A 24,178-nucleotide genomic window follows, 5' to 3' on the forward strand; every position below is an offset into this window, starting at 1 on the left:
TGGGACCTATAACCGGATGTTTATAAAAATAAAGTATATTTTCCGGCGGAAACAGTCAACCTGTATTTTCAAATTAAAACTATGGTTAAACAGCGACTATTTTTCTTTAAACATTACACGTAAGACGTTTAAATACTTGGACTCATTTCGAGGTTAGAACACGGTCATTTTTGTATCTTATTTGAGTGTGTAAGCTAGCGTTACTACGACAAGCGAATTTGGGACCCCCAGCGTTACAAATAAGGTAGCTTTGGCTAGCTAGTTTGTTTCCAGTACGTTATTTGAAGCTCCTGCCTTTCTGGATATTAAGACATGCTGAGACACAGTTTTTGAATTACAAGGGTAAGCGGAAAAAACTTTACTCATATATTTTTCTGGGGATTATTGGTTATTATTAAATTCTTCTTGTGTGTGTTGATATCTGCTCAACCAATAGATGTCACCCTTTGAACGTTGCTGAACCCAGTGTTTCTTGACGATGACCACATTAGTAGCTTATGAGGATTCTGAGTCTGAGGATGAATGTCTGGACCAGAAAGAAGGAGCTGGCTCACAACACGAAGCGACGGAATGTCATTTATTGGCATCGACGCCAAAGCCTGATAGTACAATGTTGGAATGCCACCTGAATGTCTTTGGAAAAGACAGTTCCTCTTCACAAAAGCAGAGCTCTTCCCTTGGTACACCTGCTATTCTTCAGAAAAAGGCTATCCTGCTTCCATACATCGCACCAAGAGTTTCTGATAAGCCCAAAAGACCCTGCACTGTCCCGCCCGGTGTCCGACCCTACATTCCCAAAAGGCAAAGACTTGTTACTTCTTCCATAGAAAAAGAGGACAACCTAACAGGGGGAGTTCACTACAGAGATTTCCAAATTCTCTCAGCAGCGTCTCAGAAAATGAAGCTGCATCTTGCTCATATGCCTGCTCCTGCTGCTGCTGGGATACCCAAGAAGCTTCTGCTGAGCCTTCAAGGCCACCACGGCCCAGTCAACACAGTGCAATGGTGTCCAGTTCCTCAAAGAAGTCATCTCCTGCTGTCTGCCTCCATGGACAAGACCTTTAAGGTATACTGATAATAACACGAGTAAGACTAAAAAAATTAGGTGTTTGCAATTGTGCAGCCAACTCAAGTAAGAGTACTGTTACTTCAGAATAGTGTGACTCAAGTAAAAGTAAACACTGGTACTCTAAATAATTACTTGAATAAGTGTTCATAAAAGGAAAAAAAACTACACAAGCACAGTGTAACTGATAAACTGTAAATATAAAATTATTATTATTATTTTTTTTTTTAAATCAAAGCTCATATGTCAAATAGCTGCATTTGTACATTCAGGATAAAGCGGTACAGAAAATGGATGGATGGATGGATTTCAGTGGGCAGCTACTCAATTTATTCTTCCAGGGATCATCTCTTACCTGATATTCAGTGTATCTGGTGATACACAATAACAGTAACTTCCAATAACAATAACTTCCTTGACCTCTCGATATAAAAACACAGCACGCACCACTTCCTGCACAATCATCTCTCTCACCATCAGTCCAATGTGTGTCAGCACCTGTGGGATTTCCTATCTCTCAGATTCCACCCTCACATTGCGCTTATCGCTATTTCAATCCGGGATAAGGAGCGGAAAAGGTCAACCATGCAGGTGTCCAAAACCATTGCACCACGCTGCCAATTCTTAAGAGAGCTTGACAATGGCTAATTAGTTAAATATGTATGAGGAACATTTGCATATTCAAACAAGTCCAGCGACAGCATGGAAGCCTCTTCCCCATCGCACCTCCTGGATGACTTGTGTTGGAACAGATGGTGGCCAAATGAGGAAAATCAGCTTTGGTTGTTTTGTATGCAACTGTGATTGCAGCTTAGTCGAAGAACACCCATAGAATAATGTTTTTCCCTCCTTTTTTTGGCTTTTATGTCTTCTAATCCTCTGAATAATTTATCCCACAGAAGTAGTGCTATCAAGGGTCTGCCTCAAAAAGTACATCTTGTGAAAATCATGTACAGGAAATAGTGTGCCTACAGTCTATAAACAGTCCCTTAAATTATTTGGCATTTACTGTTACCAATGAGAGGAGTTGGTAATTCAATAAATAAACTAAAATTAAGCAACTACTGTAATCTCATTTGTACCTGTGGCTAAAAAGCAAAGCGGGAGAGTCTCTGTCACTGAAATACATGGTTGCATCTCATCTCAATATCCATAATACAGTTACAGTGGCCAAGGCACTCTGCTTTTTTCATGACAATTTCAGCACGTTGTTTGTGTGTCACTTGGTCTGCAAACGGACGGGCCATATATAAATTATATGAAAATAAATTTTAATAGCGCTTATTTGGCTCAAAGCCGGGCGACAGCAGTTGATTAAGGCTGCACCCAGCCATCAGGGGGCGATATCGATCTATGTTTCTATTGGTCTGCTCTCATACAATCAATGTCTTTATAATGTATTATTTGGAGCCTCTGGATGTACATTTAGAAAAAGCTGTCAACTTTCAACAATAAAAACCACTAATTTACTATCAGGCCTATTTAGCCTTATATTGGCAGGTAGAAATTAGCAGTTACATTTTCGCATTTGCTGTGACACAAAGAACAGGAAAGTAGGAACTATCATAATTATAAGTCTGGCACTAATGAGGAACTTGTATTAAAGCTACATTTGTTCTTTATTGTTTCTGGCTGAAGACACACAATTTGTGAAGTCCTCACATCTCTCTCAGCTTGCCTTTATATAGCCATAGCCCTACCTCATCCTCGGACCGTACGCAATTAGTCATCGTCGCCATGGCTACAGCAGGTGTAAGGCAGCAGTTTTACTTGATAATAGGAATACTAATTTATTTTTTAATTACCTCGAGCAATTTAGAAAGCAGATTAGCCGGTGAGTCATCAGGAAGGATCCGCTGTGAGTCTGAAAAGTGGCTGGTGAAAAAGAAGAGGATGTAGAAAAAAGGAGCAGAAAACTCTAATTGGCAGGTCTCACATTTGTAAGATTATTGTCAGAGCAATAATTGCTTTATTATGTTGTGTTTTATTAATACTGGGTAATGCTCATAGAACTGAGTCACTCCGTATTATAATTGTATGCCTTGTGGCGATATGGTTAGTTGATATAGCGTCCTTGAGATGGCAGTGTTTCTTTGAGCCTGACTGTACAGTCATATCTTTGAGTTGAAATACAAGCCCTTCTGCAACATTGTCGTCTCCATAAACCATTTTCTGTAAAGGCAATGGTTTGAGTAGCATTTTAACATTCTTAGCTCTCATAAAACTGTAAAAAGAAGATAACCTTTGTATGAAGACATGCCTGTGAATATTCTCATTCATCCAGGCCATTTCATTCTCGGGGCATTGAATCGATCCCAACTGGACTTTTCTGTTTGTCTTCATCAGTTCATGCAACAAGGCTTAGTATGCACAACCCAGTGTTTGTGTGGAAAAGTCAACTGTTTATGCTCCACCTTAGAGGCTTTGCATGAAGAAAATGCTATGATGCGTGAGCGACGTGATGCATATAAAGAAGCAAATCGACTTCATGCACTACACTTTAGCATTCTAAAAGAAGTGAATGTGGTATACTACCACCTCTCCCATGCGTACGGGAAGCCTTCTCTGGTACCGAGTCATTTGATTGGGTTTGCGAACTGCGCCGTGTTTTTACAGGTTTGGTTTGTGTTCATGTAACTGATGCCAACTCGAGTTGTGCAAAAATATTTTACTCAAACCTCACCCTCGTTGGTTGGGAGCCCTGTACATAGTCTCAACCTACTAGCCAATGAATTTGTATTTCTAACAAGTGCATGGTGCAACTTATCTTTCTGAACCATCCCTGGAAAGCTCCATTGAGTGTGTACATCCCTTTCTCTTCAATCTCCCACAGTGATACAGTGGCTGTCTCTCTAATGCTGTGTGACCCGCGCGTTTAATAATGAAACACAGAAGCCGAGAGATGTTTGAAGTGGCCTGTAGAGCTTTCTCTGTAGAGCACCCCGAAAAGAAATGCCTCCCATTGTTAAGGGTCGTCCCTCATTTGAGCGGGCACCTGACAAGACCACCCACTTGCTGTCAGGCTGAGCTCGGGTCCATGAGACTGAAAATCAGACCCTATAAGCATCAGTAAGTCTGGTGAAACTTTGCCACTGTATTGACGTGGCTCCTTTTGCAAAAGTGTTAAAACCACAGCGAGAGCACATCACTGCAATTAAGAAACACAAAAGATCTGCACTTCTGTCATAAATCACTGTCTCCTTTAAGGAAATTTTTTCTCCACACTTTATTTGCAGCCTGCTATAATGTTTTATGGCAGTCAGGCGTGAGATAGTATAGCTGTACACGCATGCAAACAGACACACGCACACAATAGATGGATGCTTGTCTTCTCTGAAGTTCAACATATTTAGTTTATTTCGAATGATTGGTACTGTAAAAAAATTTAGATGTTCGCACTTGTCATAAAAATGTACCGTATTTTCATGACCATAAGGTGCACTTAAAGTCGTAAATTTTCTCCAAAATGGACGGGGCGTCTTATAATGCGGCGCGCCTTATGTGTCCACTGAGATTCCAAAATCTATAAAGGTTGTTGTGTGATGAGCGCTCCGCTTGACTGACTGGGAGCATTTCCTGCCGACCCGCTGCTTATACAGAGGAAAAGCAGACGTGGCTGAGGACAGCATGCGGACGTAAGGGGGGAAGGGTGCGCATGAAGGAGGATGCTAAAGGCACGCCCCCAGTAGGTATATAGCACCGGTCAAGCCAACCTCCAATTGTAAAGTAGCAATCAAGCCAGCAGCCCCTAATTTTGTTCATACTAGGCATTACGGTAGTAAGTCGCCAACTCGCGGCGAAAACCACCTTCAAAATAAAAGCTTCCCAATAATACGGACGTCAATGCTCTTCGGTTAAGGAATGCAACCAGCAAGGTTAATTTGAATCTTGAGATGCATTAAAAAATGTAGTTTATTAGTTTTCTGAGACTTTTATTTTGAAATACAATATCAGATCTTCATCAAACCTCTTTTAGTGGAGTCCTTGTTGGTCTGTCACACAGATCTAGACTTGTCTTGTGATACCAATGGGATTATGTTGGGGTGGCTTTGGCTCAGTAGGTAGGACAGGTTCGAATCCCTGCTACGACTGTCCGCATGTGAATGTGTGCGCGAATGGTTGTTTGTTTATATGTGCCCTGTAGCAATAATTGCACTCGAAAGAATCACTACGTAAGTTCAGTTCAGTTGTATTTAACTTTTCAGTTCAATATATTTGCATTTAATATTTAAACACTGTGTTTTTATTTGGGTACAATTTATTTGAGCTTTTGTGCGCAATACGTTTTCATGGAATAATGATTCTTAATTTTTTCTCTCTCCAATATTTAAGCACAGTGTTAATATTCAAACTGTGGCTTACAGTAATATTGAATATACCTGTTAGGAATAAAACCTCTGTGTAGGTTTATATGACCACTTAAACCTACTACAGTATTAAATTTTAGTTGGTTACAATGATGATACTTGAAAAGCCAAGTATTTTTTAGTTGTTACTAAATGTTTTTACACCAAGTTTGAGAACCACAGCTTTAGTACATTGTCATACATTAGAGATTCAGAGTGAGTACTGTAGTTTTTCAAAAAGAATTTTCCTGGGAAGTGGGTTTTCTCACATAAAGACCCCTCTTTCTGTGTCCAAAAATGGTGCAGTCACGACGTGTTTGCAATGCCTTTCAGGTGTGGGACGGAGCCGAGAGTGGACGATGCCTGAAGGTTTACACCTGCCACTCAGGAGCTGTACGAGATGCACGATGGAGTCCCTGCGGGCGCCAGCTTCTCACTGGCTCGTTTGACAACACAGCTGTGGTTACCGACGTGGAGACTGGTGAGCAGCAGGCCAGTTTTACTCTGCATTTACCCCCTGAACTTAGAATAATATGACAAAACATGTTCTCAATCGTTAGTTGCACACGTTGGGGCGTTTACATCAGGAGTGAGGAATTTAATACCAAAATAAACTCTGAATGCAAAAGTTTTTTTAAAATGACATTGATGAGGTTATAATCATCATATCCTCATCAAAATGGAGCAAACCAGCTATTTGGCCATATGGAGGTAACACACCAAATTTGAGCTAAACAAAAGTGTAACCTATGTTCCGCACACATAATGTTGATACAATATTTAAAAAATATATATTGTTGGAATTCATAAACCATGGAATGAAGTAATAATAAAAATGTTACCATTATAACTAATAATGAGATTAATACTTTCTCATGATAAAATGTATATTTAAAAAAATTCATCAAGCTCAAGTGGAAAAAAGAACAGTATACATAATGCATCATAACCAGTTGCATTCCAAGACATCCCGTCAAGAAATGTGCCCTCTTTACTGAACATTTAATTGAAATGACCCCTAAGTTGTCTTCTTTTTAACTAAAAACAAAACAGTATGTATCAAAAATAGTCACGTGACAAGACTCATTTATAGACATGCTGCAGTCTTTACAAAAAAATACTGGCTGAAATCTCGACAGACTGACTGCCTGTTTCTTTTCACGGATGGGTTCTTGAGACGTTTTTGTCCATCTTGTCGCACAAAATATGTCTTCTAAATTTCGCGTCGGGGGGTTGTTTCACTTTGCGAGGGGGTGTTGCGAATCAGTTCTGTCTGCCTACCCCAGGTAACGGTGACGCAAAGCAGGGTACACTTTGTACTGGTCGCCAGCCAATCACAGGGCATGCCTAGACAAACCACCCTTCACACGCCTATGGACAATTTGGACTATGCAATGAACCTAAAACACATTTTTGGAATGTGGGAAGAAGCCAGAATACCCAGAGAAAGCACGGGGAGAAAATGTAAACTCCACCACACATGAAGGTCATGTGCCGGAATTCCGACTCAGAAATTCCGACACTTATCCATTGGGTCGTGGATGAACTAGTGTTTATCCCAGCTGACTTTGGGCAAGAGGGACGGTCCACCCTGAACTGGTCGCTAGCCAATCGTCGGGCACATATTGACCAAGTACCATTCACACTCACCCAAGGGCAACTTTTTGTCTTCACTGAACGTGTGTTTTTGGAATGTAGGGCAAACTGTGTGGTGGTGTGGTAGATGTGTTATCCACTCGTCCACCGCGCTGCCACAGTGATTTTTTTTTAAAAATTATTAAATGTAATTGTTTTTCAAAACTTTAAACTATCTACTAGAAAAGAACAACAACAGTCAATTGAAGCCTGTTGTAATTTAAAGTGGTCAATAATGTTTGTGGCTTGTGTGTGATGTGACATTTTTAATTCAGAGCAGCAACATTGTTTCTCTTGCATTGTATTTATTGTGTTCATGTACACAAACATCTGTCATTATCAGACAAAAGTTCTTTTTTGAAGACATGACATTTGAAGACATTGTGTTGTGTGATCATACAATGCATTTTCAAGGTGACATTTACTAGAGATCAATACTTTGGTTTGCTTTTGAAGCCCTTAGCTCCCAACCGGCCAGGCGAGCCAGCTTAACAAGCAAATTGGCGTCCTTATATGCCGGGTTGTGCAGATGTCCCCTTTACATGTAAGAAATCTAAACCTAGAAACACAGTCAGATCTCAGGTCTCTTCCCATACACAGTGTTGGAGGCTACTGTAAATAAGTGTTAGCCGAATGGGTCAGACGTTGGTTTTGAAGCCCCCGTCGTAGTTGTTTCGCTGGCGTCAACCCTTTGCTGCGATGACGTACTTCCGTTTGTCCTTCCCCTCTCAGCGTGTTTGTCAATACTGCCAATAGGGCCTAAGGATAATAGCGTGGCGTGCACATTAAGCACACAGGCAGCTGCAGGGAGGGGATCAATAATTGATACATCACGGCTGGAGCAACCATCATGACCTTACAGCGGAGCGTCACAGGCCACAGCCGTAAACAAACAAACGTTTATTTGTCGCCACCAGCTCTTGTCGGGACTGTTTACGCTACACCGTTTTGAAACTGTCAACTGAAAAACTATTTCTAGTATCTGATCAGCTGGGGTTCTAAGTATTGCGAGCTTATACCATGTAAACCACTGTTTTCCACCCAATCGAATTGGTTATGCAAACCGGTCATTACTGTGTTTTTGTAACATTTAAAGGATCAAGATACAGTAATCCCTGCTATTCATGCAGGATAGGCACAGAGCCCTGGCCTCGAATAATGTGTAACTGACCCCCCCCCCGCCCCATTTTTCAAATAATTGCCTATACAGTGGACACCTGCTTTCCGCAGGGCGTGGCAACCAAGCCCAACCGCAAATCATGAATTTCCGCAAATTCACTCAATCCCAAAACACTTGGGAACAGGCTCGTAGCAAAAAAAAAAAAAAAAGACAGAGACAAACTCAGCTCCTTCCCGACATACAGAGCTTGTCTCTCAGTCGAGCTGTATCACTTTGACATACTTTATTGACAACAATTATTGAGCACAAAAACTGAAAAAGGTAAGTTTTTTAGTAAAATACCTGGGGATAGGTTCCACAGAAAAAAATGGGAATAGGTGAATTTGTGAATAGTAAACTATGAATATCTCGGGGATTACTGTACATGCTAGAAATTAGCTGACATGCTAACCATTGCGGTTTAACATTTACATCATCACGCTGCACAAGAAGGCACGCTCAGTAAGCACAGTATTTAGTATCTTTCATTTGATTATGGCCTAGAAGTGTTTTTTTATACAAATATTTAATGTAATTGTGACTTTATTTAGCGTAGGTCAGTGATAGACTACTACAGCTTGTTCTGACTTGCATACAAATTCAGGTTATGCATATTATCAGTCAACATTTTTTTCCCTTTTGTCATCCCTAGACACTTGTCAAAAACAACTAAAATCCTTGTCCTTTTTGTTCAAGTGCACCCTAAATCATCCTAAACCCCCACCCATCATCACGATGTGGCATGCCATTTTTTTCGGTTGATATCCTGTTCATTTTTATACACTTTCAAATTAAAATACTTTTATGGAAGCTGAGGGTTTTGCTTGTTTCAAACGGTGATTGCTCGCACATCGGCGTACTAAATGAAGCCAATTCAATTTAACTGCATATCAGTAAGGGACTAGGGGATTCCAGCACAATTGCAGTGTAATTGGATGTGGCTAAAACCCAGGCTTTGACTCTTTCTAACACTATAGCTAATCCGACCGCGGCACACGGTAATTGGCCTGCTAAAAAAAAAAAACATTTTTGCTACACTAATAGTATGGCTTTTCTATTCAGTTATCACAACTAAAAATACATCCTGTAGCACATATGCGCAATACAGTAGTTGTTTTTTCACATTTAATGTAGAACGTCTCAGAGTTCAGTCTGGCTTTCTGTGAAGAGGTGTTTGCTTTTCAGTAAGCATTGAGATTCAAGTCAATGCCCCCCCCCCCCCCCCCAATACACCAATGAAATGTGACACCCTCCTTGTGAATCAGTTATTGAGGAGCCTCTGCACCACTATGGAAGCACATTTTCCTCAGCCATCTACACACTTGTTCCTGTGTCCAATTTCATTTACGGAAACACGTTTCCACACCCATTTGGGCGCAGGCAGGCTTTCACAGAGGCAGTAGACTGAATATAGGGAGGGAAGACAGGTTAAGAAGCCTAATTCACACAAGGGAAAGAAACAAGAAAAAGAAATGGGAAGATGCAGTGAAAGCGAAAGAAAGTGAGAGTCGGAGTGTAAGAAATGAGTTTCTTCTGCAGGCCATTAGAGTGAAGTGCCATCTGTTGAGCTGCACCTTGGACGTGCTCTTTGGCAGAGATTGACGGCGGCAAATATGCCAGCACTCCCCGTCTGCATTGTATCACCGTGTGTGTATGTGCGTGCGCGTGCCTGCGTGACTCCAGCCTCTATGCTGTCCGCGTGACTCATTTCCTCATTCTCTGCCTAAAAGCTTGAAAAACCTAATTTGTTTGGATTAATTCAACAATTAAATTAATCCGTTCCAGGGTCATAAAACCTTTTGTCATATAACCTTTTTAAAATGTTTTAAATAACAATTTAGCATTCTCAACTGTCGTACACATATAAATTAAACTAAAATATAATATAAGTATTTGCTTCAAATGTCTTGTACTGAGCAGTCAGGACAAAGATGCACAATAGGTTGCCTTTTGTGCCATTTTTGTTTCTACGGTCATCGTCACACTTTGTCTCTGAGAGTGAAGACTGCTATTAATCAAAGAAAGTCAGTTACTTTTTAGTGGATCTTCCAACGGCAAACACAATCTCTTCTGTGATACCGATTTACTTTGGTGGTTGAAGTTGTTCAAATAATAAAGTCCGTAACATCAACAGTTGTATAAGTTAAAAACGATAATGTATACATTATTGAAGGGGAACTAAACCCAAATTTTGGGAGGGGCAAGAAGGCATTCTATTATCCATCACTAGTCAAAACACACTAGGCTATTGTGATTAATATTGTATTATGTATTTGTATAATGAGGTTTTGATCAAGGTTTATTATGTAGCTGTTGTACATGTAATGAAATCAAATACGCAGCTTGTCGTTGATGAAGATTTACTTTTTTATGAATAAAGTAGGCAGGAATTGCTGATTATAGAGTGAAAAGACTTTTCAGAAGAAAATTGATCCCCCCGTAAGCGAGTAGATGCGATGTTTTAAACATATCTTTTTAGAATAAATACTTTTTAGATTTAAGTGAACAGGTGCTGATAAAGAAAATGTGCACATTTAAACTATAACAGCTTTAGCATCTTGGGTTTAGTTCCCCTTGAATTAAATGTGTTGCTTACGATACGTTACATTTCTGGTTCTATGATTCATCATCACTGGTAGCCTTCTGTGGCGGCATCACACACTACAATAAAAGAGTAAAATACACACACAAAGTAACCAAATAAAACGCTATATACGCCTGTGGAGTCAATCTTTTTGGTCAGTGGTTCTCAGGTGTGGTACAAGTACTACTAGTAAAATTTGTCTCAAAATAATTTACGCAAATGTATCTGTGATTTACACATTTTTAAAATATATTATTATTAATAAAAAAATATCGAATATTGTCAACTTGTGTGTGTAAATATCTTAAAAACTGCGTTACGTTTGTCTCAAAACTGCGTGTGCCCGCTGATCCACAAACACACCTTTAACAAATCACAAGCAGAATTTAATATTTACAAATGGCAAATCATGATAAATACACAAACAACGTGTAAATCGTGGATATATTTGTGGAACTGAAAAATGTGGAAATCAAAGCTATATTTGTGCATCTGAAAAACGTGTAAATCGCAGATATATTTGTGGATCTGAAAAATAGCGGATATATTTGTATAAATCATTTTGAGACACATATCTCCCCATAGTACGCAGGCTCTCTTGTGTGGTACACAAAATAAACCTTGCCAAATACAGTCTAGTTGAATTTAACTTAAATGTTCAATACATTTCCACTTAATCTTTAAGAACTGTTTATTTATAAACTTTTATTCAGGTAGTTTTTAACATTTATGTGCGATACATTTTAATTGTATCATTATTTATGTGCTCGTTAGATGTTCACTGGACTTAAAGCCTTTTGTGGTCCCTTGCATGATTATGTTTTGGCCTCTGAAGTTTTGTACTAGTTTGTACTAGGCCTAGTTTCCCTGAAAATGCCAGCCCATTTCTGAATTATACAACTTCAAGAGCATGTGATATTAGTCACACATAATTGCAATTGAATGCCTGTATTCTTTTAGTCTGTTTAAGAATGCAACCTTTATTTTAGTCGTATCAGCTTTGGAATTTAAAACTGGTTGTGTATGATTGTTTACAAGAAATCTCAAGTTATCAAGGAAGCGTCATATCTTTTAAGTCCTAAAGCATCATCCACTTTCTCTCGTTCATAGCAACTGATTTATTTTTCATTTGCACACATTTGGACTGCATTGTAGCAAACAATGTGGCTGGATGATCATAGCCTTGAGCGATACATACCGAGGGACAATCCATTCAACAGCGACAGCAGCAGATGATGAAGCATTTACTCCAAATACCACAGGCAAAGCATGTGTGAATGTTGACTTACTTTGTACGCATCATTTTACAATAGCTCCCTGATTGCTAGACACAGTTAGAGGGGAAAAAAATACTATTATGAGATGAATGAGTTGTATCCTGCTGAGCTCAGCTATACCCAGCTGGTTGACAAACAAACACCCAGAAATGTGCTTTGATCGAGGTCAAAAGCACCCAATTGTGATTTGTGCGGTTCAACAAACGTATAGTAGGAAATGGCACAAATGTAACATAAATCTTGTCAAACTAAACTCTACTAACACTGTGGATATTTCATGCTTTGATAATGCTATCTGTGCATCCCACCACAAAATAGAATGTAGTACAATAAATTAAATAACATTGAAATAAAGAATTATTTCAAAACTAGCCCTCAATATGGTGCAGTGCTGTTCTACACCACTAAAAACTACAATCACAATAATAAACATATTAGTAAAGAGAAGTATTAATCCAAACGTTTTTGTTGTCGCAAGGCCTGTGATGCAGCTCTTCTATGTGATATCATTGGATCCTGCAGGTGTACTAACTAAAGTTGTGTATGTGTTTGTCCAGTTGAAATACTAATGAGACACGTTGGTTGTCATGTTTGTCGCCTTGTTAAAACCTAGTAATGCGTGTCAAACCTGTGTTGTGACAGCACTCTGTTCCGTCAACGAGGCTGAATAGCCATTCCATCCCCGCCAACTCCCACTCTCCCCTCGTCCCCGCCATCCCAATGGTCCCTCCGCACCCCCACTTCCCCTCACCATGTGTCATCACTATACTCTGTGATCACTTGCAAGGTCTTATTGCCGCCCTTTTGAGATAATTGATCTTTTCTTAATTTAAACATGACATGTCACTCTTCATTGTGATGAGGCTGTTGATGAGAAAATATGAGTTTACAATCTGTGGCTAAAACGATTAAGCTGGAAGCAAGTGAGCGCCACAAATCCACCTGTGAAAAATGTTTGATCGATTCAATCAGATTTCGCATTGTGCTGCATAGTCCACCATTAAAACGAAGAACGGACTGTCCTCGCTATAGTTTATAAGCTGTGTCCTACTTCTGTGAAGGCTTGATACAAATACCCTGGAACAAGGGTGTAATGATTTTGAGTTTTGGTTTGTACGAGCTCAATGTCAGAGACTGTTCTGGATGTGTGCTTCGTTTGTTTGTTTGTTTAAATTTAATGATGAGGAGTTGAGGCCTGAGGTGTACTGCTTCGTATAGCCTTTGACTGGGTGCTGCCTCATAGTTTGGACTTCATCACCTGGCAAAAATACAAATTGTTATTCGCACCCTGTCGGGCGTAATTCTATCCCAGCCCCTCACGTGTTTTTGTTTTGTTTTCAGGGATGACATTTTATTCATATATTTAGGCTGCCTCTTATCCAAACTTGATTCTACATTCTGGTTCCCCCTCAACATCCTCCCTTTTTACTTCTTGGACAAGACTGGTGTGTGCACACAATTGACCTCTGACATTTCCTCATCTCTGGAATGAAATTGAATTGTTGTCTCTAGCGATGGAACATGGTTTGATTTTAATGTCACAAAGTCATGGTCTTGTGAAATCTTGATGCACAACAGACATAAGATCAAGAATAGAATTTGTACAGCTTATAGCCTCCTCATGACCAGTGATGGTCACAGATAGCTAATCTTCCAATTCAGGGACAATGAAAAATTCACGGGGTCACTGATGGTGTAGTCGTACACCAGCCTGACTTCTGTTATGGCAGCGTGGGTTCAGTTCCAACTCAGTGACGGTGTCAATGCAAGTGTGAATGGTCGTCTATCTCCATACTGTCTGTTTCCTGTGAATGACTGGCAGCCAGAACAGACTTTCACCCGAAATAGTCACTTGGGATAGTAGGGGCTGAAATATGTGCAAGCAGCAACTAAATTTTAATCATTTATATTTGAATTTGAATTTCTACACTTTCTACACAAAAACTGAATTTTAAAACCATAATTTGAATTTGTATTGTTAAATTTTAACCATTGCATTTAAAACTGAATCTGAATAGTATAATTTGAAATTGAATTCATTTCAGATTCAGTTCGACAAATTCAATTTCAAACTAGCTGTGACAGACATCCGGGGACTTTAGGGCATAGCAATCGATCGGCAATACACAAATCTCCTCTTCAGCCAATCAGTGCTTTCCTTTTTTGAGCACGTGACATAGGGACTCTCCAGAAAGTCAAATCTTCTAACCAGCTACAGTATTTTAACCTTTATACCACCTTTCTTTAACCTTTGTGGAATGCATTGTATGGTCAGAAAGAGACTGAAAAAAAGGAAAAAAAAAGGTGCTTCCTTTCGAACATAGGAAAGGACAGTGTATTGTAGGAACAGATCACACCGACGTGACTAAGTCGTCTTTCCGTTTCTTCACAAACATAACATCATCCAGGCGTTGAACTTCAATGCTTTCCTGACCCCTAGGGGTAGAAACGGCACACACCACATATCGATACAGACAGCACAGTTTCAAATGAATTTAGGGGGTTTACATGAATGAATTGTAGTCCAGTCCTTATGCATTCGTTGTCCATTTTTTTGGGACATTTTTTTGGACTTTGGTTTTCCTTCAAAGACAAATCTGTTAAAGTCAAAGGTAATAGGCTTAAAATTTGGCCATACAGTTTTGAACAAGGAAATAATGGAAATAGAAATTGTCACCAATGTAAAACCTTTCTACAAACCTGTTTTAACCACTAACCTTTATGTATATAAAGTACAGTTGTGTTCAGATAGAAGTAGTGTGTTTAAGATATGTAGTAAAGAACAATGGGCCTTCAGACTCTAGAGGCATATTTTACCACCAAATGTTGGTTGAATTTAGAATTGTATGACCTCAGGATCATTCGACTTCAGTGATTCCACTGTACTGTCTAATGGACTCTTGATGTCTCTACTTTTTCCAACTCTGGCACAATGGTTTCCGTGGCAACTTGGGACAGAGAACTCTGCTGCCACACACAGCAGAGAAAGGGCTGGGAGAATGGCAGTAAAAGGAAGTCACCCCCAAAACAGCACGATAAGCATTAATTGTGTAGTTATACACTTTTATTATAAACATTGTAATTGTCGTATGGTAGATGTTGTGGCCCACTTGCCCCAATACAAAATGACCACCTTTACCCTGATCATTCTTCTCATGGATATACTTAAGTAAAAGTATGAAACTTAAATGCATGTTATAATCGTTTACAATATATTTTATGTACGTTCCGTCATTTGTCAAGAGGACTCTGACATTGGAATGAAATGAAGCCGTTGCTGAAATGACATCTTTAAGCTTAAACATTTTTGACATTTTGTCATTTTGAATGCTTTTTAAAGTCCTATGGCATTTAATTTAAGAGAAATATTGAGGGAACTTTTTTCCTCAACGTTGGTGAGTTCTGAATGGCTTGGAAGTAGTTTTGAAGCCTATTTCGTTTCCACAACGTTTATGTTGAAAAGCTGACACGGTAATAATTACAGAGTTTGACTCTGTCCTGTATAATTCATGACAACCCCTGCTGATCAGAGACGTATAGATGTATTATTAAAGAAAGACCCATTGATCTTGTTCTTTTTCTCTCTCCTCTTTTTTGTGTGTGCAGGCCATCCCATCGTCAAAGCGGATAACCAGTTCAAGTTGATGTGTGTGGTCTTGCATCCCTCAAACCCTGAGGTGTTCCTGTGCGGAGGTTACAGTTCAGTGGTCAATGCTTGGGACTCTCGCTGCTGCAAGGTCAAGCATATTAACCTCCTTACTGCACATCTATCATCTTTATTGACTCTGCCTAACCCGCTGTGCTTTGACCTTTCTAAATCAAAGGCAGGCAGGATGTGAACACATCCTGCACAGTTACACAAACAAGGACGTGTGTATACCTCGCTTAAGGGTCACATTCACAAGTACATCCCACTAAAAGTGCATGGTATCTCACTAATTATTGAATGTGAACTTCATTTTGGTCTCGTAAATTGTTCTAGTGAAGCTGTAACCTAATAATGCTATTAAGCTTAATGGACTGTTTTATATGATAATCCCATGCATTTACTCACGATACGAATGCTCACTGATAATATTCTGGCCCACAGCAAATTTAATCATTTCCCCTGCAGGCGTTCGGCTTTAATGCACGTCCAGCAACTGCAGTTAGGTGAAAATGGAAATTGCAGATGAGGCGTGTGACCCCTGTAAACAAGTGGTCATTTCTCGGCCCATTACATTGTTGTAGTACTGACGTCAAATGAACCATTGCCACTACCCGATTTCCTCATGAATAGGCCTCTGTGGGAAGCTATGTACTCAACTGCAAAGAGTACTAGGTGTTTATTAGAGGTGTGCCTGACTAATGAAATAATAATAAAACCATAACTTAAATTAATGTGTGTATATAGCTGAAATGTAATTAACTGTATTGCTCATATTGTATTGAACAGCCCCATGATTTGTATGGGTATCATCACTCTTTTCTCCTTTCCCATCATTGATACCCTTCGGTCACGTCACGAAAAATCCAACAAAAAACAAAACAATCGCAAAAGCTAGACACACTTAGCTTGAATGGCCAAGCCTTTCCTTTGACCTTCCCTTTTATTCCCTTCTCCTGTCATTTTTGGTTTTGATCATTTACTCAAGTTTGATTTCCCCTTGGTGTCATGTCTACCATCTTGTCTACTTTGTCTTTTTGCTTTTCCTCTTAACCTGTTCAACTTTGCATATGTACGGTATGTGTTGTAAAGCGCTTTGTAACTCTGTTTTAAACAGTGCGATATAAATGAATAATATAGATAAATAAATAGATTAATGGCACATGGTTCGAGACGCCACTTTGGCGACCCCACAACACGCATGCATGCGCACGCACGCACACGCGTGAAAAACATACTGGAGTGGACCTAATCAAATATATTGAATTATTAGCATATAAGAATACAAAAAACTACAAAGAGCAATTACAAAAGGAAACAAACAAACACATTTAAAAAGTTAACTCTAATTTTGTATTGCACAAATTAAAAAAGGGGCACCTTATTACAATAATTTTGACTTTGTTACCCACTGTGCTTCCTTTCTTGTATGTTAAGGATTTTATCGTTAATTATTTTCCTCATGATTTCCTTCTGTGATACCGGCTCCCAAACTGTGGTTGATAAAAAGTGGTTCATTCTGATGACGCCAGTTAAATGTTCCTGGGGCATGGTTCACCTCAAGTGGGTTTTTATTAACTTATCTCATCAACAGAGGACAACTCTGCAAGGGGTCATAAATTCCCTCTACATATGAGACGCACTATATACCGTAACTGCTCAGATGCCCTCTAAAGTGAAGTCTCACCAGATTAGGTTTGTTAAATTTCTTTTGTTCAAATATTTTTTTTTCCAATTAAGAGGAAAGCTCTTAACTTGCTGTTAGTCCAGGCTTCGTTATTTGTTTGACCAAAATAAATCTTAAAAAAATAAATCTTTAAAAAGAAGAAGACAAGTTTGTAATTAAACTCTCACAAGATGAGCTGAGCTCTCCTGTGAACTCGTTTTGTTTTGAGGCGTGTTTAACTTAAAATTGTACTTGTCTTTGGGAAATTAGGCTTTGGAGGTTTTTACTGTATGTCGATTTTAATTTGTTTTTTTTCATTTTCTTTTTTTAAACTTTTTTTTTTTTTTTTAAATATGCCTATCTTGTACTGCGCCAGAGTTTTGTTATCAGCACTGGTACCCTTCTTTAGTGGCATCACAAAAAAAGCAAGAGACGTGTGCAGTCAACCCTTTAGAAGCTGAAGTCTTGCAAATTTGCAAAATTTCCCCATATTTACTTTACATAGTTACTTGCAGAGAATACCACACATTTATTTGAAGTGAGGCATTTATTTGTTCAAGTGGAAAATGCACTTGGTGATTCATTGAGGCACAGAATCTATTGGAGCCGCATAAATATGGTATGTTGTTACAAAATCTCGAAGTTTGGTTCTCTTACCAAATAAAATAACATTGTTTCCCTCCGCAGACTTTGCAGTGTGAAATTGATCTTGCTCTTCAATGATTTTTTTATTTATTTTTTGCCAACTATCATTTTTTTCTCCCTCAGGTGGTCAAAGTGTACAAAGCAGCAATCCAGCAGACGTTAGATATTCTCTTTCTGAGAGGCGGCCTCGACGTCATCACAAGCTCCGACTGTGTCAGCAGAGACTCTGCGGACCGCACGCTGATTGCCTGGGACTTCCACACCACTGCCAAGGTCTCCAACCAGATCTACCATGTAAGTGTGTTACTAAGAAGAGATAACTGTTTGTGTAAATGGGATGATCCACGACACTAGGTATAGTTATAGTATACAGGATAATATGAACCAATAGAAGAGCAGTATCAAAAACTGTGCCTTTACAGAAATACAAATGCGCATTTTGATTGACTCTCTCATATAAGTATTAATTTAACAATATGTTTATTAATGTGGTTGTAGTTTGTAGTGGTGTACAATGGGTATATATGTGGCCAAAATTAGTATCCACAATAATAGGAACGTCTGTCGCAGTGATGCAGTTCAACGTTGCTGCAATCAAAAATAATAAATGCATTCTTTAATTAAGGCAGAACAGCTCTTGGACTGGATCTCATTAGCCTGTACCTGTGTACCTAAATGTTCTGGTCAGTGAGTGTATTATAAGTTTTAGCATTTGTGTTCAGGAACAGGAAAACTTACATTTTGCTACGACAGTACATCTAAAAGTTACAGTAAAGACTTTTCTTAATACTACCAATACATACTCCAATTAAAAGTAGGGCATCTGATTCGGATGTTATGGCCTCAGGGACGACCCAGGACATGCTGGAGAGACTATGTCTTCCGGCTGGCCTGGGAACGCCTCAGGATCCCCGGGAAGAGCCGGACGAAGTTGCTGGGGAGAGGGAAGTCTGGCCTTCCCTGCTTAACCTGCTGCCTCCGCGACCTGGCCTCTGATAAGCGGAGGAAAATGGATGGATGGAAATTAAAAGTACTACTGTGTTTCCCTTCTGATCTCAAGGAGCGCTACACATGCCCCAGCCTGGCTCTCCACCCACAGGGGGATTCCTTTGTAGCCCAGACCAACGGCGACTACGTGGCCGTGTTCTCCTCCCAGCGTCCCTATAGGATGAACAAGAGGCGACGTTTCGAAGGACACAAGGTCAGGAATGACATTGGCCTCAGGGGGAGGGTTCGCATTCACACAGGAGGCATTCACACAGATCAGTAGTGGAAAAAAGTGATGTTGTCGGATGTACAGACATGCAATTAAAAGTGTGCAAAGGAAGTGTCATAAGTCAGGAAACACAACATGTAGGTACAAAGCCTGCAGTGTTTTTCTTTTCAACACCCTCCCCAAAACAAAAACACAGCTATTTGATATTTCTGCATGTGTACTAGTTGTGGATGATGAACTCACATGCAATGCAATGCATTACATTACACATTCACACTAAATATTTTAATGTTATCCCACCGGGGGGTACATTAGATAAGATAATGAGATCTCAGCGTGATAATAGTGTATTTTAATTTTACATATTTTTTTCCTCATAGTTTGTCGTTCAAGAGACGTGGAGTTTGTCGGTTCTCTCCATGCTCCTGTGGGCCTCCTACCTATTCCGAAAACATTCATGTTAGATTCACTGAAGTCTAAATTGTCCTTTGGTGTGAATTTGAGTGTGATTGGCTGGCGACCAGTCCAGGGTGTACCCCGCCTCTCGCCTAAAGTCAGCTGGGATAGCCCTCCGGCTCACCCATAGCCCTCATGAAGACAAGTGCTACTGCATAAAAAATGGATGGATGGATGGGTAGATGTATGAGGTGAGCAAAAGCACAAGGCTCTTTTACACAAATGTCAAAATTGCCATATCAGAGCTGGAACAGATGAACAGATTTGTTCACCCTATACCTTTTAAACAGAACCAAGTGAAGCAGAATTTTACCGCAAATGCTTTCACACAGCGGCAGAACATCCCACAAGTGTGATGTGTGACAACGTCGGGGTCAAATGTGAAATAAAATTGTTGTCTCACAGCGACATTTGAAAGAAGCACGTGCCAGCTTCACAGTCCTGTCCCAGTGTTTTGGAATTCCCTTATACACACACTGCTCTGACAACACCACCTATGGCTTGTATAAAAGGGCATATATACAAGGATGAAATACAGTGTGGTCATCTAAAAGCATGCATCTTTCTTTCTAGTAGAGGTGCAACAATTAATTGATTATCAAATGAATTGCTAACGATACATCGTGCTTTAGTTAAGTGAATGTTTTTTTATGGGTTTTTACAACTGGGAGTGGCATTAAACAGCTTGAAGCCTCTCTTTTGATTAATTAACTATTTGCCAAACTGCTGCTTATTGTGACGTGAATTAAAGTGAGTTTACTGGCACCATACAGTGCTCATATCTCATGTTTGCACTTGCAAGTCAAAGCAAAAAAATCAGCCGAATGACGGCTAGTATCTCGAAAAACTCCCAAGTCAGGTCACTTTTAACCTGGAAACTGGCAGGTCACTGTGCACCTGGATACTGGACTTCCTCAACAACAGACCCTAGAATGTCAGGATGGGAAACAGCTCCTCCTCCACTCTCATCCTGAACACAGGGACACCTCAGGGGGGTGTCCTGAGTCCCCCTACTTTACTCCCTATTTACATATGAGTGCTCTCCCCTTCATCCTAATAACACCATTGTCAAATTTGCGTCCACAAGTGACACCACACTTGTGGGACTGATCAAGGAGAACGATGAGTCGGCTTATAGGGAGGAGGTCCGGCATCTCAGGCGTTTGTGGGAAATCAACAACTTTAATACAGTCAAGATCAAGGAAATGATCATGGACCTCCGGAAATCCAAGAGGATTGAGTATACCGCCCTCTTTATTGATGAAGATGACAGAGAGTGTGGAAAGCTTCAAGTGTCTCGGAGTCCACATCTAGGCAGACCTCACCTGGTCCACCACCATCTCCCATCAGGTAAAGAGAAAGCACATCAAAGACTTTACTTCCTCAGGAAACTATACCAAGCTCAGCTCCTCCAGCACCAGGTGATGCACTTATATAGATCCACCATGGAGAGACTCGTGACCGACTTGTGCACAAGTTGATTCAGCAGCTATACAGCAAAGGACAGGAGAGACCTGCATTGAGTGGTGAAAACAGCAGAGTGGGTTATTGGCTGCACACTACCCACCCTCAGGGACATCTACAATGGCAGACTACTAAGGAAACCCACTGGAATCATAAAAGACCTCTGGGATACCAGACAATTACTTTTCTCCCCTTTTCTCTCTGGAAAACGTCACAGGACATTGAGGACTAGAATCACAAGGCTCACAAACAGCTTCTACCACAAAGCTGTGAATGCATCTGCACTCAACCCCCTCAGTAAGAACCAATGACTACCTCCCCCCTTCCTTTTTACACATAAGTGCAATAACATGAACAAGAACTGGACAATACTATCTGGAAAAAAGTATGCAATATTGAAACGTAAATCATTGCATAACTACAGATACAGTAATATGGTCATTCTCCCAAATTTGAACAATTATTTGTTCTGTAAATAAGTGTCGTTTGATAATTATGTGCTTATATTTCCTTTTTTGTTTTTTTACCTCAACGCTCCAAATTGTGAAATCTCTAACATATTTTTATTGTTCCTGTGACAGTGACAATAAAGTTCTATTCTATTGTCAAGGCACCACTGTGTTCAAAGTTCATATTGGATCTCACTATACCCAATAAAGTGTTCAGTGTCCATTTTAGAATGTAGACCAGGATGGACAAAATGAGGAAACATAACATGATTATTGCTTCTCTTAGGTCGAGGGATATGCGGTGCAGTGCGAATTCTCTCAGGACGGAACTATTTTAGTGTCTGGCAGCTCCACTGGCTCAGCCCACTTCTACGACTATCACAACGCTCGGCCGCTTTGCTCCCTGCAAGCGCACAGTCAACCGTGCCTGTGCGTGTCCCAGCATCCCGTCCTGCCGGCCACCGCCGCCACTTGCGACTGGGCCGGTGAGATTAAGGTCTGGCACTGAGGATCAAGTCAAAAATGGAACCTAAATGTTAGGTAGGTGAAGTCTAGGAGTGTAACTGGATCTCTGGGGCACACAAACACAGCATCAGAACTCCTCCAAGTCATTATCTTTAAAAGCAAAATGCTCTTTGGCTCTTGATGTGTCTTTGTTCTCGGCAGCGCTGATGTGACATTTCCCTCAACATCTCAGCCGGAGCGAGACTAAAGTAAAATGAATTGCTCACATCTGTCAGTGCTTGTCAGCTTTGTCCAAAAAATCCCACCCGTCAAGAAAAGAACAATGACGTGCATGCGCTTGTGATCCTTATCTTTGAATTGAAGAGTCCTTAAAATGCACGTTTCAGTACAGAATGTAACTTTCTGTGCTCTTGTTCAAGTGTTATAGTCATTCATGGTTTTTTTAAATGTCAAATAAAGAGCTGGCAAGTGGTGACAGAGAAAACAAGTTCAGAACAATATGAATAAAAATACAACGCAGCTTCAAAATCTGAAATTTGCGAAAAAATTTCTAAAATGTCACACAAAACCATGGAGCACGTTGACTGGCTACCATGCTGATAGCTGTGACACAGGTATTGAGACTGTAGGTATTTTAGTGACACTGCTGACATTATCTGCTCATGCTAGCCACAGTTTGACTGGCTAGCATAGTTGTTACTTACAGTATTCCTCGCTATATTTTGGTTCATCATTTATGCCCCTGCTATATCACAGATTTTTAAGTGATAATGGGTTTTTACAGGATACAGCAATCTCTAATTTATTGTGGGGATGAAGTTCCGGACCACCCTGCAATAGGTGAAATCCACAAAGCAGCGAACAGATATTTTTGGGACTATTTATACTTATTTTAAAGCTTTGTGAACCCCCCAGACTCTTATTATTCTTCGCCACACTCCTATCAACCTCTACCAAACTCTTAAACACTTTCTATCCCCTTAAACACCTTTTAAACTCTTAAATCTACTTTAATGCATAGTATTACTGTACATTTTATTCTTTTGACTGTTTGAAATATATTTTTTTTTTATTACAGTTTTAATGTTTTAGGCTAGGAAGCATTTATTTGAATACAAAAATAACATACACTCAACATCCAGCGATACCTCAAATTAAGCGCCATATGAATATGAAAAAAAAATCCGCAGTGCACTGAATCTGCAAAAGGTGAACCGCAATATAGCAAGGGAACACTGTAAAGTGGTACTCTGACTTTTAATTTGTTCTGTGACCACGCTTGAAACTCATTTTACTCATGTAGCAAATCAATTCTCCCCCCATTGAAATGAATTGAAATGCCATTAATCTGTTCCAGCACCCCCAAAACACGACAATTTTTTGTTTACATTTTTAATAAAGAAAAATAGAACTGTGTGGTAAATATAAAAATTTAATAAAAGAATGGAAAATAAACTGATTTCATGCCCACGCACACACAGTTGTATTTATGTGTTTATTGTGTTCCTTTAAAGGGGCGTGGGCTTGTGAGTGACATCAAGAGCGCTGACTGGAGCCACAGTCAGCGCTTGGACATTTACTACGCGGTTAGTTCAGTGTTGATTTGCCTTCGCCATGCTCCTCGCTAGTGTTTTCATTTTGTTTTTGTGTGTTTGACTGTCCTGTTAAATAAGGGCATTACATTATCTTAATTAGACTTTTTTTTTTTCAATTCCCCTGAGCACAAGTGTGTCCAAAGCTCACTCATAATTTTGTCTCGCAACAGAGCCAAAAAATCGACCAAGCCAACTGCTCATAACTCGAAAAACATGTAAGTTGGGGCACTTGTTAAGGTACCACTGTACTTAATTTCTGTAATGTCTTCGCGTGTAGGAAAGGAGAGCCACAGTCGCTGATACACTTTTCAGCCATTTGTTGAATGCCGAGAGATCAATCAAACACAATGACCACTCTCACGCAGATGCTGTCAGCCACAGTATTAGCCCAGACACACACACAGACTGACCAACGTCACACACCGCCCCACCAGGCCCCGCCTCTTACACACACATGCATGTATCCCATTTAGATTAAAATATGTACAGTATTTTCTATACAGTTTATG

General features: G+C 39.9%; 1 protein-coding gene across 3 annotated transcripts; it reads left to right on the forward strand.

Moving 5' to 3' along the window:
- Positions 1–80: 80 nt before the first annotated feature.
- On the forward strand, positions 81–24,130 carry wdr25 (WD repeat domain 25). 3 transcript variants are annotated; one of them, XM_061696259.1, is made up of 7 exons: positions 81–342; positions 437–1,066; positions 5,746–5,893; positions 15,674–15,804; positions 18,148–18,318; positions 18,872–19,225; positions 21,896–24,130. In XM_061696259.1, the coding sequence occupies exons 2-7, from the start codon at positions 479–481 to the stop codon at positions 22,115–22,117; spliced, it is 1,614 nt and encodes a 537-aa protein (XP_061552243.1). In that variant the 5' UTR covers positions 81–342; positions 437–478; the 3' UTR covers positions 22,118–24,130. The 3 variants fall into 3 exon arrangements, with proteins under 3 accessions (XP_061552243.1, XP_061552244.1, XP_061552245.1); XM_061696260.1 differs by having other exon boundaries at positions 19,085–19,225; XM_061696261.1 differs by lacking the exon at positions 18,872–19,225.
- Positions 24,131–24,178: the final 48 nt, after the last annotated feature.

Source organism: Phycodurus eques, chromosome 14 (genome assembly GCF_024500275.1).
Source record: "Phycodurus eques isolate BA_2022a chromosome 14, UOR_Pequ_1.1, whole genome shotgun sequence".
Lineage (NCBI taxonomy): Eukaryota > Metazoa > Chordata > Actinopteri > Syngnathiformes > Syngnathidae > Phycodurus > Phycodurus eques.